The sequence below is a fragment of the Haemorhous mexicanus genome, chromosome Z (genome assembly GCF_027477595.1).
Source record: "Haemorhous mexicanus isolate bHaeMex1 chromosome Z, bHaeMex1.pri, whole genome shotgun sequence".
Taxonomy (NCBI): domain Eukaryota; kingdom Metazoa; phylum Chordata; class Aves; order Passeriformes; family Fringillidae; genus Haemorhous; species Haemorhous mexicanus.
In genome coordinates this window covers 16,407,212-16,425,908 of record NC_082381.1, presented here as the reverse complement: position 1 = coordinate 16,425,908, position 18,697 = coordinate 16,407,212, and the positions used below count along the sequence as shown (strand labels likewise).

Genomic DNA, 18,697 nt, shown 5'->3' with positions numbered 1-18,697 from the left:
AGGAAGAATTTGTTGATTACCAATAGAAATTCTTATCTGTGCAACAGTAATTGATGAAGTTTTTTAGCAGGTGGTGCTACAAAAACCATCTTCATACTGAAGTCATAGATTCAGTATTTTTGTGACTTCTGTTGTGAAAGGGTGTATCAAGTCAATATTTTACATGGCACATCCTAAAAGCCCCTCGTGATTGTTATATGTGAATAGAATCTGCAGAACTGTACCTGAGCCTCTAACTTTGCAGTTCTCATGAAACAACCTCTGTCATACCATAGGTAAGAACAGAGATGAAGTGGGTATGTTAGGGGATTCACAATTACTTCAGATTCCTATGATTAATTTGAAGCAACTTTAGTTTTTTTCTGTAGCCAAAGATGTATGCAGAACATGTGAGAATCCATACACTTTACTAATAATTGTATTTGTTGGGGGAAAGAGGAAGTTGGTGCATTTTTTTTTTATAAATTCCTCTTTTTTGGGCATGTGTGAAAGTTACCACAGCACTACTGCACACCTTTATTTGGAGAACAGTGTTAGCAGATGTGCTATATGCACACATTAGGGCAGTGTGCTTCTTGCATATAGATTGAGTATAGTCCAGCTGTGAGATTCTCTTCAGTCTTGAACTCTTTTTTCCTCTCCTGCTTGCTCAAGCCTTTAATTTTTCTTTCATGTCCAATTATTTCTTAAAAATGGCATGAGCCACTGAACTCAAGACTACTATTTTGATTCTTACAAGAATTTGGATATGAATCTGGATACAGAACCTCGCAGGCTACTCAGGAAGGAGTGTATGTTATTGACACTAATCAAGTGTAATGCCTTATGTTTCAGAAATGTTTAATATATCTGCCGGCAACAATCTGATTTTTGTTTTTTTGTCTACTCAGAATGTATGTGTTTATTACTGTGCAACAGATATTTTTGGCTTAGATCTACAAAGAGATTAATGAAACAAAGCGTCAGTATAAAGCACTTCTTTCCCCTGGCTTTATAGTGTTTTTTAGTACTTATTTCAAGTAATCCTCAAGTCCACCAATTGTTAGAGGATTAAGAAGTCTACAGATTCATGGCCAATTCTTGCATTATTCTGCTGTAGGTAAAGTATTCTTTTGGTTCTCAATGTCAGATAAAATGGAAATGATAGCCATTTTACTCAGTGAAATTTTAATGGCTTTTATTTAAAACTAACTTGAAATGTGGTCTATGAATACTGTGTGCTGGACCTCTGTATTCATATATATGATATGTATACTTATTAATGACAAAGCAAGTTGAACTGAATCTCTGAAGAATAACTGACTTCTCATTTGAGCATATCTTTTATGATTTTGATTGTATTATTCTCTTTGTTGAGCTCTGCTTTCTAAAAGACTATGATATTATGGATATTGGGCCATAAAGATGGCACAGCAAACCCAGGGATGATCACCCAGTTTGGTGAAAGTGTGGTATAGGAGCACCTACTCCATTCTTCAATTTTTTCTCATGGCATACAAGTCCAGCCATTAACAGTTTTTTCTCCACATTTTTTTCTTAACTTATCCTACCGTAACTGATACATGCTACAGGTGTGAAAGAAGCAGGTTTTCATTCACTGAGACTTTTTGGTCTGCATGTCTTAGTATCTCAGTTGTTTTATGTGTGCTCAAATACTACGTGATATTGCAAATATTATCCAGTGTTTCCCTTTTATCCCAGAGCTCTTTTTAGTGATAGCATTACAGTGCTTTTTTCAGTTGAAAATCTTCTGTCATCACACTGAAAGCTCATGTGTGGGAACTCTTGTATTTTTACTGGGAATATTTTATAGGTATGTTTGCCTTTTAGTATTATGGTTGTACATAATATTTGTGTAAGTTAGGTGCCTCTGTAAACTTAGAAATTTCCTAAATAATATAATTGATTCTTAATACTAAGTTTAGAGTAGCCACCTTGTTGAAATAGCTGTGCAGAGGTTTTGTCTGTGGTCTGGTCTGATGTCATGGGAAGAATAGGCACTGCAGCATTAATTTGAGGTACCATGGATATTAGTGCCTGTGATACTAGCAATCACATGAATTATGAATGTTTCCAATACACTTAAGTCTTTTTCTAACCCCCTCTCTAAAATGTATCAATCTTTGTCTCATTAGACCATTTTCTAAATACTTCAGCCATAGAAGTAAGGTGTCCTAGGGTGATGCTTAGAAGAAGTAAGGTGTCCTAGGGTGATCCTTTTACCCCCAATCATGTGTTCTGTTTATGCTGGATATCATGTTCTGTGCCTTCAAGACTGGCTCTGAAGAGCGAAGGTTTGTTTGGTTTTGTTGTCAGCCTGCTCACTCCCCCAGCAGTTGGCGGGACACAAGAGACAGGGGCAGTACATAGGCCAGCTTTTGCTTTTTTCTTTGATTTCACTTTGCTCTTGCTCCTGCTTTGCTCTTGCTTTTGCTTCTGCTTGTTAGTTAGTTTAGCTAGACAGTCCGAATTTTCCTTGGACTGTTTTTCTTTCCCTTTCTTGGAACCACTCAAGCTCCTCTGGACTGGGACCTGGGAAACATGGAGAGTCTGCACTTTGTGGCCTGCAGCAGCCATTCCCAGCACTGGAGGGACTGATAACAGAGCGACCGCTCCCAAGAGAGACTTTCTGAATTTGTCATCTTTTTCAGACTGTGAAAGAGTGTTGTCATTTGGTACCAAAAACTCATTTGAAGATGGGGTAAAGGTAGTTTATAAAAAATATATATATACTGTGTTGTAACTAAAGTAAAATAAAAATGCATGGACTAAATTGTATAAAATACACCTTATTTTGTTAACATGGCTTTCTTTGTGTGAGAGCTGTTGTCAACATGATGATAAACAAATAATGAAAGATAATAGCTTTAAGAAAGCATATTATTCACAAGTCTTGCTTTAGATGTTAATGCATTCTAGAGCATCATTATATGGTTTCCAAATGATTCCAAAAATGAGTATTTTCTGTCACAGCATTCTGTACACTTAGCATTTTTAAAAATTTGTCTGATCCTTGTCCAACTTGAGTAAAATACTAGGTATGATCACACCTTTTATAGTATTTTTTCCTCACATTAAATTGAATTGGACTTACATGTTTCTTTTTAGGTTTCCCTTCATGCACACATTTTTCTGAGTTAATGTTTCATATTTGTTTTCATTTTTCCATTAATTTCTTCCTCTTCAGGTGCAATCTAGCTCCTGTGATGGAGTATGCTGCCGATGTGGGAACTAAATCAGATTTTATTACCATGAACCCATCAGTTGTACAAAGAGCATTTGGAGGCTTTCGGAATGAGAGTGACAGAGAAAAATTTGTGCATAGACTATCCATGCTGAATGACAGTGTCCTTTGGATCCCAGCATTCATGGTCAAAGGTGGAGAGAAGCATGTGGAGTGGGTTAATGCATTAATCCTTAAGAATAAGTTGAAAGTGCGAACTGCCTATCCATCACTGAGACTTATTCATGCTGTCAGAGGGTAAGTGAATGGAAAAGACTGGTCTGTCCTCAGCACAATGAAATCATAACTAGAATTCCTAGCAGTCAGAAAAAAAGGTGAGTGTCAAAAGGAGCATGGTGTTTCCCATACTGATGTAGTGGATTGCATTTAGGGCAGTTTTGTTTGGTAATAAATGCTGGTCACTCATTTAGCCAGCTCTGCTGCAGATAACTGAAATGCGTTTGCACAATAACTTTTCCAGTGGCACTTTTATGTAAAAAAAAGTATCATCATTTTGTGATGAGCTAATCTTAAAAATAGTCTGAATTCAGTGTACAATGAAAGTGCTACATGTCTTCTTCAGGAAACAGTTGTGAAGATAAAAAATACAATCTAAACAGCATCAGGGGTAAGGAAGCAACCCTGTAAATAATGAAGCCTGGCAGATCTGAAAGTACTGTGCTCCTTCATAAAATATCTAGGTTTTAGAGCAATCTTTCTCCTTTTGAATTTGGCCAGATGCTTTGGCAATTCAAAAACATTGATCAGAATCACTGAAAATGTTAATGAAACCACTTATTAGAAAAAAGATGTATCCATGCTTCAAGCAGATATTTTTCTTTTTAACCCCATAATTAAACAAAACTATCAGATGAAGTCTCCAATGTCTTTGTAACTACTATATGTAGGTCTATGCCTGAAAGTATATAGGTCTATGCCTGAAAATCATTCAAAAGATAATGGTAATGCAATGTCTTTGTACATCAAATTATGACAGTATGATAATATTCAGCATGAGTTCCTTGAAATGTGCTGTTTGTGGGGTGCAGGAAGTTGCCTTAAAGTACTTGTAAATACTTGTATATGTAAGGTGAAGCGTATTGGCTTGTACACCAGTTACTGATTGTGTAGCTGTTCTGACTGTTACAGCAAGTTTAGAAGGGATGTGTGAACCGTTGTCCCAATGTAGTATGAGAGTAAAGCTTAGGCATAAATTATTCTTCAGGATATTTTGCTATGCCTTATGGATTAACTGCTACATTCCCTCTGTGATGCTACTGGAAAAAAAATCTCTTGCCTATGAAATTAAGGAATCCTTCAGAAAACCATTATTTATAACTAAGTTACTCCATTTCAGTAGACATTTAGACTTACAGCTATTTATGGGCCATGATTGTGTTGAATTTTCAAGTATTCAAAATGTCTGTCGTACATAGTTATGGTTGTTTGTATGTGTATATAAACCTCTGAGATTGCTTCCAGTTTACAAACAACATTTTTAATGGGTAAGATTATCAAATGTGAATGGTAATTCAGGATATGCAGTCTTTAACTGGCCAATATGAAGGTCCTTTAGGGGGCTTTGTCTTAAAAAAAGTATTAGTACCTACATTGTCTCTCTGAATGAGGCAACAAAAGCTCTGCCATCTGAATTGCTGAAAATTTAGATTAAGTGTATTTTAGATTATACCTAGCAGTGTCATCTGATATGACTGCATAGATTTGTGCAATTGTTGAATCTGCGGTTTAAACTCCACAGTAAATTTAAGTTGATATCAAGAGCTCTTTGATTAAGTGAACCTAAAATGATATTAAAATATGGAGATATGGTGAATTTTGGGTGAAATCGTTTCATATCTAATAGTCAATAAGGTTCATGATTCCAGCCTGACATGTTATATACAAATAGAGAACATCTCATGCTGAAGGGTGCAGGCTCAAGGTTTGAAAAGTGTTGTCTGAATTCCTTTTAATATTCATCAAACTGTAAAATTTTTCCTTCATTAACCTTTAAAGCATATGGTGTTAGGCAGTTTCTAAGGGCAGAACATAAATTTTCTTAGACTTTTGATCTAATGAGGCGAAATTCTTTATTTCTAATGTATTATAAAGTTATATAAGAATTTTATCTAGAAACAGGTCGGTTTGGCTACAATCACAGCACTGTACTGAAATTCTCATTCCTGTTCTTCCTTCCCTTTTAATGAAAGAAATGTTATGAGCTGTGCATAGTGTTCCAGAGTTGCTATTGATCAGATAGTCTCTATTGATCAGTTTACTGCATTCTGATATAATTTTTAAAACTTTTTTTTGTCCATTATGCAGTTTTTGGATTAAAAAGAAGGCAATGTATTATTGGAAAAAGAAACTACTCTTTTGCTGATTTCATGCTTTATAAAGCTGCTATGAGTGATGGGTGCTCCTCTAGAATCTCAGAAGGATTTTAGTTTTAAAACCAGATTATATACATACAGTGTCCAGCATGATAACTGTTTTTCAAATGAGTAGTGTGGTGGTGTTTGTAGGGGTCCCAAGGACGAGGGAAGAGATGAGAATCTTGACTCCATGTTTCAGAAGGCTGATTTATTATTTTATTATATATATTATATTAAAAGAAAATTATATACTAAAACTATACTAAAAGAATAGAAGAAAAAGGAGACATCAGAAGGCTAGCAAGGAAAGGAATAATAATAGAAACTTGTGACTGACCAGAGTCCTGACACAGCTGGACCTGTGATTGGTCATCAAGTAGAAACTATTCATATGAGACCAATGCAAGATGCACCTGCCACATTCCACAGCAGCAGATAATTATTGTTTACATTTAGTTTCTGAGGCCTCTCAGCTTCTCAGGAGAAAAATCCTGGCAAAAGGATTTTCCTGAAAATGTGTCTGTGACAGAGTAGTGTCATAAATGGCCATTGTATTCAGATTTTTTTTTTTCTCTTCAGTAGATTTAGTTCAAGTGGTTACCTGTGATCCTTTTTCTCTATTTTGCTTTTTCACTTCTTGATCAGTAAGTTTTGAATATGAGATTTCGAGAGTGATTTGGGAGCCATTGCATGATTTTTTCCCCAAAGTGTCTCTAAAAGCTAATTTATAGAACTTTTAATGTCACTGTGCACATATTGACAAAATAAATGAAGCAATCAATACGTGACAGAGTTCAAGATGGAACTAAGATCTTTAAGTTAACATCTTAACTGATTAAAAACATTTACTTGCTCTCTAATGTCACTTCCAAGAAGTTTAATTATTAAGTAATTATAATGAACAAACCATATAACTTCTTTTTGTTGACTTCAATGACTAATTTCAGAAACTTTATTAAGAAGGCTGAGATTTAATGCTGAACTGTTTCATTAGGATTATTTGTGGTAATACTTTCCAAATGAAATTATACTCTCTGAGGTGTGGAAAATGTCTGTTTAGAGGCTTGTCTCAGTAGCAGAGCTGTAATTGAATGCGGATTTAACTGTAGGCCAACCAAACTCAGAAGTAGGATCAGCAGGGCATTCTGCTATGGATCCAACCTCGTGGATCTGTGGAGGGATTAGAGAAGATTCCTGATACTGAACGTGTAGTTGGTACATTAAGCAGAGGTCAGTTAACTCCCAGAGCCTTGCACAGCTCTTTTGACTTTGTGCTTCTGCTGGTGAATATTTGAAGACGTTTGATGAAGAGGCTGAACACCACCACCCCCTTGCCCTGACAAGCAATACAGATTCAAAATATGCTAGTTTTCTGCCAAGTTTTTTTTTGTATTTCCTCTCCTCAATCCACAAAACAAAGTTCTCATGCTTATCTTGATGTGTGAGAATGTTTTCTTGGCTGCTCTTCCAAGTGGAGCCAGTAGGAAACTGGATATTTTGAGCTATTAGTCATTCAACTGCAATATCACTAAAACTGCTTCACATTAGATTCCTTCCCATCTTCTGGGTATGGAACAATTGTGTGGACATCCTGTGGGATTTGCCTGTGCTCTATTTATTTCCTCCTTGATCTTGCGTGTGAAAGAACAGTATTATCCTGCATTAAACATACCAGAACTCCCACTGAAATGTCTGAGTTTTGTCTGTGTAAGGACTATGCTGTACCTATTTATAGTCACTTTGCTGTGGTGTGGTCTCCTTTTCTTTATTAGTCAAAACTAACAGCTATTCTTTGGATGTAGTGCCCTTTTGAGAAACATTACTACATCTCCAGAGTTCTTTACTCCCGGAGCTACAAACGAAATACTTTCAGTTTCTGAAACATGCAGAAATCAAGTAGTTTTCCAGCAGCTCTGTACTGATAAACAACTACTGGGAGTAATCTATAAACACTTCTGTTTATTTTCTTCTTGCTAACAGAGTTCCCTTTTCAGTTAACTGCTAAAATGTACTTATTAAGAAAAGATGTTTTGGGATACATGGATGAATAAATCACCTGAGGAAAAAAAAAAGGCTATTACACTAAAAACAGAATTCTAAATATAAAATGACTGTGTCTTTTGCATCGTGTATATAAATATTCAAAATACTGGGAAAAAAATTAACACTAGCTACTTTTCATTGGAATACAATCCTGTTTTTTATCTATGGGGATGTTAAAAATAAGCGTTTTACATTGTAATTACCCTTGTGCCCTAGCCTAAGGTATCCTGGCTTTGTTTAAGTTATACAAACAAATGGGAAGCCACTTAGTTTGGATTTTAGGAACCTAATATATTGTGCAATGTTGTTAATTTAATCCCAATATGCTTTCCTATGCGGGGAGCAGGAAGTGATGTTCCTGTTCTTGAAGTGGCGACGCTCCAGGGTTGACTTTTCAGTCTAGCACTTGCTTTCCAGAGCAGCAACACCCCTGCATCTCTTAAGGATATGCCCTAATCTTGTCTTAAAGTTTCACAGGATGAGCTTTTATTTCCTTTGCACAAGTTCTTCTGGTTTATCACATTTCTGAAAGATTTAGCAAAGTCCGTCAATATCTTACTTTTTGAGAGTTTTTATTGGAGGCAAGTGCAGTTGAAGTAGAGGACATGAACGCAGAAAATAAAGTATATAAAAAACTGCTTTTTTATATTTTTCACTCTCTGGTCAATTCTGCCAGGTGAACCAAGAAAGTTTGTCATGATAATAGGGATATTTCTATCCAATTTTTAAAAAAAATTTATTTACCTTTTGACAATACACTTCTGTAAGTTTTTGTTTTGGGAGAACGGTTTTATCTCTTACTGAGGCAACTGCTTTGTTTCTTATCAGCAATGTTTATATACCTACCACTTATAAAACTTACTCTTCCCAGATTGAATTTCAGGTTTCAACTACTGGAGAGCAACAGAATTAGTCATAAGAAAGAATAGGAAGGAAATTTTCCATTTCCAAGTTTTGTTGTTTAGATTATTTACCATGAGCAATAGCACTCTAACTAATGCTAATGACTCCTAGGAGCTAAACAGGGAGTAACATTGTTTATTCATACAGTGAATCTGTAAATTTATATTTATAATAATAATAATAATAATAATAATAATATACTTACTCTGTTATTTTCAACTTGAGATTTTTTTTTTTTTACTTTCCCTTTCATAAAACCTGTGTTTCTGAAAACCATGAAAATGTGTTATAACTCCCATTTGATCATTTCATACTCCCGTAAAAAGCCTGTACCTGTGCAATGGAGAAACAAACTAGAAACATTTTTTGTAGTCTTATTTTTGATGAACCAGGACCGGAATCCACAGAGAGTGATGTTGGCCATATAGTATTAATAAAATTGAGAATAGCTTCTCTTGGGATTTTTTTTTTGACACATGAGATGAATTATCTGTTGATTCTGGCTAGAACATATATGCATTAGAAAATGGTTAGGTTTCCTTCCTTTTTTTTCAAAGTTGTGTTTCCAAGAACAGACAATAATAAAAATTCTGCTTTTTATTTTGGTTGTAACACCTTCCAAGAGTTTTTAAAGATGTGTGCATTTATTTTTAATCTTACTGATTTTCTATGATGAGGAGAGGTTGTATTAAGCATCCAGCTAATAACAGATTTCTTTAAATGCCTACTTAACTACTGAGGTGATATGGAAATAAGCGAACAAAGCTATAGCTATATGCACTATATGGTTTGGCCTTTTGCTTTTGTCAGTTCAAGTCATTGGGCTGTTAACATGAGTAGTACTCCAGTGAAACAATATACTGGCATAAATGTGAACAGTGGTGTCAGTGTAGGAAGGAGCAGTTTGGCTTAGTGTCTTCTGTAGTCTTGCTTTTTAATGCATATGAGTTCCTTCAAGAATGTTTAAATGGATTTGTTTGAAGTCTCTGAATTCCTGATGGTATACAGAGAGAGATTTAAGTGTTTCAGATCAGAAGCACTGAGAAGTACATGAGGATGTTTTGTCTGGAATTACCAAGTGCTAAGACTAATGGCTGCTATCTTCTTGCCGAACATTTGTACCAAAGTGTAGGTGCTGTGTGCTCTATTTGTTGGAAAAAAGTTGTTAATAACACACCACTGTTTTGGCTGCACCTGAATGGCACTTGCACAGCCTCAAAACTTCCTGTTACCAAAGGAAATGCCATGCAATCCAGCATCATGCTCAGCAAAGCAATACAACTGTGGTAGCAGAATAAGAAGGTGAGAGACAGTTCTTTTATTCAAGATAAGGCTGTCTTTATCTTGATTCCTGACTTTACTTCGTTTTCCTCTTCCTGTTCTCTTCCCACCCCAGTGAGCAACTGGTCAGTGTAAGGCCCCCATGTGAGGGAAGGAATTTGTTTATTTGATACACAAGTCGTGTATAGGCTTTTCAGTGGCTAAGGGAAGCCTGTTAGCCTGTTTCAGTTTACATCAAAAAATTAGAATGTGAGAAAAAGGGTGAGCGTTGCTCTATTTCAGACCCTTGTGAGAATTAGGTCTGTGCTGACATGCCTGGTGTGATGTTTTAAGAACAGAACATATTTTCAAAGCAAATAACTGATTCATTAGGTGATAAATCTGGATTGTGCTCCTTTGCTGTTGGAAGGCTCACCATAGTTCAGATAGATGCTAGCAATGCATGTGTTTTGGATGGAATGAGATTTGAAGTCTCTCACCAGTACTCATTTCCTTCCCATTCTAGACAGAAGTCTCTGTCCCTCTTCATTGTGTCTTGTGTGTCTTTTTCAGCAGAAGTTGCTCCTGTGAATCCTATTCTTAGGTATTATGCTTGTCCTTAGCCTTATCCTCATTTGTAGCCATGAGGACCTATCTATATATGTGTGGGAGGTTAGTGCTGTTTGGATTCACGTTAGGAATCCAATACTATAACGCTGCTGTATTGAAGTCCTTTTCTGAGCTCTGTCCTTCTGTCTTTAACGGGTGAATTAATCAGCCATAGGAAAAATTAGGAAAATAATAGCTACTTCTGTAATGTGTAAAAGAGAATTACTTTCATTTCTAACTTTTTAAAGCAATATTTCTGTATAGAAATATTATAGTTCCTATACTTCATAAGCACTGCAGAAACAGCCTATTAATGTTTTCTAGTCTGTATTTAGTGGAAGCAAGTGTCATAATTTGCATTTTTGTATCATGTCTTTAATGAAGGAGTCAAAGAAAATGGACTTAGCAAAAGTTTTTCCTAGAACTTGCTTATTCATTTCACATTTATTTGTACTTTATTGTCTACCTCTGAGATACAGGGGACTTTCCAAAGAAGATGAGTAATCATTTTCTTTTGCAAGAAAAGAAGACCTGTAAAAGAATCTGAGATAGGGCCATATCAAAAACGAGTACAGCCCCTGGTTTCTGAACACTTTGGAGGCTCACAAGATGGGGGGTTTTGTTTCCTTTTTTTTTTTTTTTTTAATTTGGGTATAAGTGTGGGCACACCCACTAGCAGAATTGGCAGAGGGGAAGTAAATGGGTGTTTCACAGTCATACTGAAATCAACAGGTGGCACAGCTTATGCTTGTATGAAATTATTTAGTCTCAGATGAAATGTAATATACAGAAGGGCAAACAAGGCCATAGAAAGATTCATGTGTGGCACAAACTTTACAGGTGAGGACTTGCCTTTTTCACCTTTTAGTTTATAATGGATAGAGCATTGAAACACAATAGGAAAAAGGTGGTTTAATTAGCTCTCAATGACAAGAAGGTTTCAGAAAATAATCTCAGTGTTATCTTCCTTTGGAAAGTAGCAGTCATTTAAAAATCACTAAAGAGAAATCCTGAGGTCTGGTAAAGATAATGTCAAGGAGAGAAGCCCTCCCTCCATGCTGCAGTGTGTTCTCCTCTCTAAAAGGCATCCCCTGGAAGCTGTGTTGGGTGTGTGAAGCCCTGGGAGCCCAGCTGTGTTGTCAAAAAAAGGAGTGTCAAGCAGATAGGACAGCTCAGCCTGCTGCAGGAGTATTGCTGCATGCTGGCACTGGAAACAAAATGCAGGCTTGACCTATAGATCACTGGTGGCAATTGGGATTTCTGCTGCTTGCAAGGGGTTTGTCATGAGTTTCCAAAGAGGAGTTTATTTGCTGCAGTTTGTGGGTTTCCCCCAGGGATGTTTCACAGTGGGAGTAGATCCAAAGGGATGATGCTTGCTGGCTCTGGAGTATATTTAAAAATGAGCTGGATGAATTCAGGAGAGAGAAAACAGATTTGAGAAGATATGGGTAGAGGAATATTTGGCTCATGCATGTGTTAATGTCAGCTCTCTGAAGATGTTAGTAGCAAGCATCTTTTCCAAATGAATCTGTTAAAAGAACAGTAGGCTTCTCAAAAGCAAGGATAATACATAAAGACTGATGAAGAGCACAAAATTATGCCTCAGATCTCCTTCTGTTAACTCATGAGATTGCTAAGCCATCATTGCTATTTTGGTATGATGATCATTTTCTGAAGCAGAGGTGAAAGAGAACAGGAAATCTGTCTTTCTGGTTTTGTTTTCAAATTGTATAAATTTGTTCATAATATGCAAAGCAACTTCTGGGAACAGAGTATGTGGAAAATGTGCCAATGTGTCAAATGTGCCAAATGTGCCAAATACACTATATATTTATATTTATATTTTTATTTTTATTTATAATGCTATATATCTATAGCATTAATGGCTTAAAGTTGAGTAGCTTGAATTCAGACTGGAGATCTCATTTCAAATGACTGTTGGTTACATGGTTGCCGGTAACTTAGTAAAGCCACTGACAATATGCAAAGATAGCGTTGTAAGTAGCAGTAAGACAGCTCAGATTTTGTTTAAAGGCTTTAACCCATAATGTGATAACTATTTCCTTTTAAAATCATTCTAAATGCATTTACACAACCTTTTTTTTTTTTCTTTTTCTAAATTTGCTTTGTTTTAATCTTTCAGTCTAGTCAAGTGGGTATATCGTTTGGTTCAGGATTCCTTTTTTTCTTTATTTGATATATAACAGCAGTAATAAAGTGAGAAATAATAGACACCTCCTTACTATATGCTTCTATTGATGCAATGCAGATTTAAAGTGCATGAAACCCACAGAAAGAAAATAAAGCAAGCTGTACAATACAGAGGACATGTTTCTATTTTTTTAATACTAGCCAATAAAGTCTGGCAAAGTCTTTTGTTATTTTTCTCTATACTCCTCTTGTATATAGTTAGAAGAGAAGATGATGCAGAAGTCTGTCAGATCAGAAAGCAAGCTAAAGACAGAAAATCTTTGTGGAGTAAAAACATCCATTAATCTTCTTCCTTTTGAAATTTCTCTTGGGAAGTTATTGCTTGTAAAATCAGTAATGGGATCTAAAGCCTTACACACAGGTGTCGTATTTGTTTCTGATGGATTGTAGAAGTGACTAAAAACAATTTTTTTCCTTTGTGTATTGCATGTCCTTATGAAACCAGTTGATGGGTTTGGCAGAATTCCAGTCACATCCCATTGCTATTTGACAGGCATTTTCATTGGTATTGTTTGCAATGAGCTAGAATTTAATAGGATGTGAACAGTGAGCATTCATTCATTCTTTTAAGACACAGGTCCTCTGGTGTGTGGATTCCTCTGTATTGTTCAAGTGCGCCTTTCATATTTAATGGATTTTGTAAGGCAGTCTGCCACTTTGAGTTCCACGTGAAGTTGTGATGCAGCAAACTTTTTCTGTTCAAACACATTCTTCAGCACACACTTGTACATGCTTCAGTGAATGTTTTTTACTCGGTCAAAGGTTTTGTCTAACCTTTGGAGGTAAAGGAGTAACTTCTGCCTCCTCCATTTACTGAAGTAGTATACTTCTATTTGTTCAAAGCCTGCCTCTATCAGTTGATTAATTCAATGGCAACCATGGGGTTTATGATGTCTCACTTCTGAGACAAATTTAAGAAAGGACACACTGTAATGAATCTCCTCTAAAGAGTTTCAACAATGCCCCTGCACCAGTATAAAATTAATACTAGAGGAAAGTGGAAAAAAAAACCCCAACAGTTTAATAATAACAAAATGCCTCCAATGCGAGGAAGAAAAACAACACTGAACCATCAGAACTCGTGTTCTGTCCCACACTCACAGAAGAATGAAAAACCAAAAATGCCAGAAAAATGGGAAAAATATTGGAGAAATACCTCTTCCCAGTACATGGTTCAAGGCAGCACCACCTTTCATTCTGAGGGAAGTGGAGCTTCCACAACGAGTTTCAGCAGGAGGCAAAAACCTGGTCGCTCTCTGGTATTGACCTCCTCTCCACAGCAGTCATTGCAGGCAAGGAAAACTGGTCTGGAGCCTCTTACTGTGCTTTCTCTCCCTTGGCTCCCTGAGGCTTGGGGCTGGAACAGGGCAGCCCTGCTCCCGCCAGTCCCACTCCCTTCTCAGACCTGCAGCTGTTGAGTTCACCTCAAGGCGGATGAAAGATTTCTCCTGCAGCTTCTTCAAGCTAGGGAAGGGAAAAGCTTTTGCCTGCACCGACAAAACTGAGCTAGCCAAGCAGAACCAAACCTCACAGAGCCATGGAACGTGTGTGCAGTGAGTCCTCAAAATTGCCTACCAAAACCCCCATAAGCTCCCCCCTCCCCAGCCCTGCACATACCCAGTCCCGGGCCTTAAAGATACAGCAGTCATTTTTGGGCATAACGCAGAGGATCGTGGAATAGACTATCATCATAAATCACTTGAAGATAGAAAGTAAAATCAGTAGCTTTTATATCTGAATAATCTGTTCTGGTTCATTTCACTGATCAAATTTAAGGTCCTGTAATGCATATTTTCTGTAATATACTCTAAATAGGAGACTTCAGTTAAATTAAACTAATATTATTATTATTCAATTAATAAATTGAAACAATAGATTAGATATATATCTATATAACTATATAACTATATCTATATATCTATATAACTGAAGTTATATAGATTGTTATTAGATATAACAATCTATATAACTTCAGTTATATAGATTTTCTTCTATATAACTGAAGTTATATAGAGCTCGAATATATTTCATATATATTTATATGGAGAGAACTTCAAGAACTTCAAAATGTCTAACAAATAGCATAGCAATGAACATATTGTTTTACTGTATCCAGACCTGGTCTTAGGCATTATTGACTTCATCTGTACAGGGCAGTTTGGCACAAGCTGAAAGCAATTTAAAACTGTTTATAGTCCAGTGAGCAAAAAGCATCCTGAACATATTCTCAAATTTATAGGCTGCACTTATCAACATTACTTTCAGTATCAGTGCCATTAATGAAATGCTTTCAGATGAGGGCAGAGTATTCATCCTGGGATCATCTTTCTTTTGTAGCCCAATTTAAAATAGTGTTGTTTTCTTTCGTCTACATTTATAACTGTTCTGTTCGGATTGGGCCCAGAATGGAAATTCAACACAACTTTTCTTACCAAACTTTTTCTTTTTTTAGGGTAGATTTAACAGGTGATGTAAGTGATGATTTTTTTTAGAAAATGGGCTTTCAATAATACAGACCTGTGGAATGGATGTTTTAGGCAACAGGTAAATTATTCTGAAGTGATCAAAGGCAGAATTTAACAATTTGAGTGGGTGTTTCCATTATTATCTTCCTGATTCCTACTATTCATAGTGGACACTGCATTTTATTTCTATTCTTCATATATTAGATTTTTCTTCTGAACCATGACTGTTTTGAAAAGAGAGAAAATTAGTTAGATAGGATTTTTTTCTGTCACAGAAATATATTAATTGGCCATTAGCAGAAGAGCAGATATTCACTCACTAGGAACGACTAGATCTAATAGTGAAAGCTAGAATTAAGGCAAGTTACTAATTTTACTTACAGCAGTCCAGTAATATTCTGTTCAAATTTATATAGGAAAAATGCTAATCAATTATAAGTTGTTGTAATGCCTTCATAAAATAGGAATAATTAATACTTTATATTATTAATTTTATGTCATAAAATATTTTAAATTAATGTAAGTTTTTGAAGTCCATATTTTCTTAATTTAATCCGAAGGTTAGCTGTGTGTTTCAAAGCACGTAACAATGTCCCCAACTTTGCACTATGGTTACATAGTTCTTTTTTAGTCCACCATCCTTTAACTGAATTTGTTTTTTGAGTATCTTTGCTCCAACTGAAGGTTTTTCCATGTTCTTAATTGACATGGCTTTCCCAGACAAGCTTTAACTTATACAGCTGAAGAATTATATCCCATCAGGTGCACTCTTTTTACAAACCAAATTCCTCTTTTGTTCCACTTTCCTGTCTTTGGCATGGAATATAGATTTTTTTGCTGGTAATTTTTAATGGAATATAATATAATTTTTGTTATGCCCTCACCAATTCCCAGAAAAATTCAGAACACCAGGACACATTTTGACAAAGTACAGAAGTTCAAGATTAGTATGAACATACCCAACAGCATTGGTTCTGTATAACCAAGTTACTCTGCAGAACATGGGTCAAATTCATTTCTTGGTACCTTTACTGACCTAAGCCATTATCAAGGTTTCCTGTCAAGGGACTGCTTCAATAGTCCTTTTGAGGCTTGAATAGCTGCTTTAAGTATAATAAGGGCACTTTCAGGAAGTGAATAAGTCTGATAGAAAATAGGCTGTTTATTTATAACCTGTCTCATCTCTGCCTATTAGAATTGCCCCTGTGGGTCAGGTGGGTTATACTTTTGGGTTCAGATTTCTCAGTTTAGCTCCAGAAGTAGAAGAGGTCAGAGAGTGGGCTTGTGTTGCTGTCATTCAGCTTGAGGATGGCTGCTGATAACAACATTCCTGATGCCACAGGCAAAATTCCTGCCACGGAAATGCACCAGCCACATCTGTCACAGCTGCTCTGTATCAACCTCTAGGTCCATAAATTTTTCCAGTATTAGGGAACAGCTGCCATGTGCCACACCTAGGTGAAAAAGGAGCCTTAGAAAATGAGTGGAGAGCAAAGGAATTCTTTCTAGCAACTGTTACCACTCACAGCCAAACTTTTTCTTCAGTGGAAGAGTCTACTTCTATAACAGACCCAGATCAAAAATGAGTTAAAATAAAATCTTAGGCTATAAATGTCCAAAAACCTGAAAATATCTCTTTCCTGTGACTGCCTTCTCATGTTGCTGTTAGGAAATGCTGGAGCTTTTCTGTACACTACACATTTAGAGGATTTTGCCTGACACTCTTTCCTTACTTTAAAGCTTATCTGTCCCACCTTTTCCTAAGTTTCTGTATGTGGAGTGGTGTTAGGTAATCCTATTTTACTGAGTAGAAAATTTGTTTTTTAAGACCAAAAAAATACTGTTGTGCTATCTTTAATCTGATTATGAATCATCCCTTTGCTTCATTGTTTCTGTTTAATCAAAACTAATGCCAGTACCCTTTCTAGAGAAGAAGTAATATTTGCAACCTATGCAAGAGGAAAAAAGCCACTGACACCCTCTGAAACCATTTGTAGCCCTATTTATTTAAATATATAGCTGTATTATTTTCTTAGATTCTATTCTTAGAATTGGGCCCAGTGTGCTTTCTAGAATGGCAATCCCACACAACTTTCCCGACAAGGTTTTTTCTTTTGTACCTGTGCTTTTTCATTACAGACATAGGTAAGTAGTTTATCTTCTGAGGTTTCATGCAGAAGGAATGAAACAGAGAAAGAAAGACTATAAAATTATGGTAAATAGCTGCTTAGATTCCATATTTAACCTGATGGTTCTATTTCTTACTAGTTTATCAGATACTCTCTAATTGTGTTTTATTGTTGCTACTGTATGTTGCTACGTTGCTGTCACTTAGATTTGACCGTTTATGTACCATCTAAAAACATCTCCTATCTGACATTTAAAATCCTTGTAAAGTCATGCATGCTTCTTGATCATCATTTTTACATCTACCAGTCACACTGTTCAAATGTTCTCCAACATTTTTAAAGTTTTATCTTAGTCGTTAATATTTCCATATTTTTAAATGGTTCCATGGAACAAGGTAAAAATGTACAAAATAATAAATAGTTGTTAGAACCATTAGAACTGTAAAGGGAATTTTAAAAAGCTCAGAAGTGCTAGCAGTTTTCAATAAATGTGGAACAAAAATTAGTTTACTTGCTGCAGGTTCAGTCTGTATTAATCAAAACCAGATTGATTTGAAATTACACACTTTCACATTGACTTTCATATTATAATTGTGAAGGTAGTTCATTAATTTATACTCTCTGTGTGGGGAGGTAAAGAAAAAATTGTTGCAACACTGCAGGTTTATCACTGGTGGATTCTAGTTTATGGCTACAAATTGATTTTAGAAATTGTTTTTCTAGTGATTAAGATATCTTAACCTGAAGGAAACATTAACATGTCTTCATATGTATATGAGCTGGAAATATACACTCACTGCCCAGAAAGTCAATTGTATCCTGGGCTGCATCAAAAGGAACTTGGCTAGCAAGTCGAGGGAGTTCATTCTGCCCAATTTTGCTCTGCTGAAACCCTACCTGGAGTCTTGCATCTGGCTCTGGAGTCTTCAACAGAGAGAAGACAGGGACCTGCTGCAGCCGGTACAGAGCAGGGACACAGAAATGATCATAGGGCTGGAGCATCCCTCCTCTGAGGAAGGGCAGAAAGAGATGGGCTTCCTGAGCCTGGAGAACACTCCAGGGACAACTTACTGTGGCCCTCCAGTACTTGAAAGGAGCCTACAAGAAAGTTGGAGAGGCAGAGACTTTTTACCAATCTCTCCAAGACAGGACGAAGGACAGTGATTTTGAGCTGAAAGAAGGTAGGTTTGGATTAGACAGAAGGCAAAAATATTTTATCATGAGGGTGTTAAGACACTGGAACAAGTTGTTCAGGGAGGTTGGGGATGTTCCATCACTGGAATTGCTCAAGGCCAGGTGTTGGATGGAGCTTTGAGCAAGCTGGTCTAGTGAAGTATGTCCATGCCCAGAACACAGGGAGAGGACTTGACTGATCTTTAAAGGTCCCGCCCAACTGAATCAATTCTGTGGTTCTCTAATTCATAGAATTCTGTATTTTGCTCCATTATCTGCACAGTAGGCATATGTTATTGTCCAAGT

The 18,697-nt window shown here is 36.3% G+C and overlaps 1 protein-coding gene across 1 annotated transcript in view; it reads left to right on the top strand.

Annotated features, from left to right (window-relative positions):
- Nucleotides 1-18,697, top strand: part of ST8SIA4 (ST8 alpha-N-acetyl-neuraminide alpha-2,8-sialyltransferase 4) — a 51,403-nt gene that overhangs the window by 20,071 nt on the left and 12,635 nt on the right. The window contains exon 4 of the mRNA XM_059873135.1: nucleotides 3,188-3,481. Coding sequence (XP_059729118.1) covers nucleotides 3,188-3,481 — 294 coding nt within the window. The remainder of the gene's footprint in view (nucleotides 1-3,187; nucleotides 3,482-18,697) is intronic.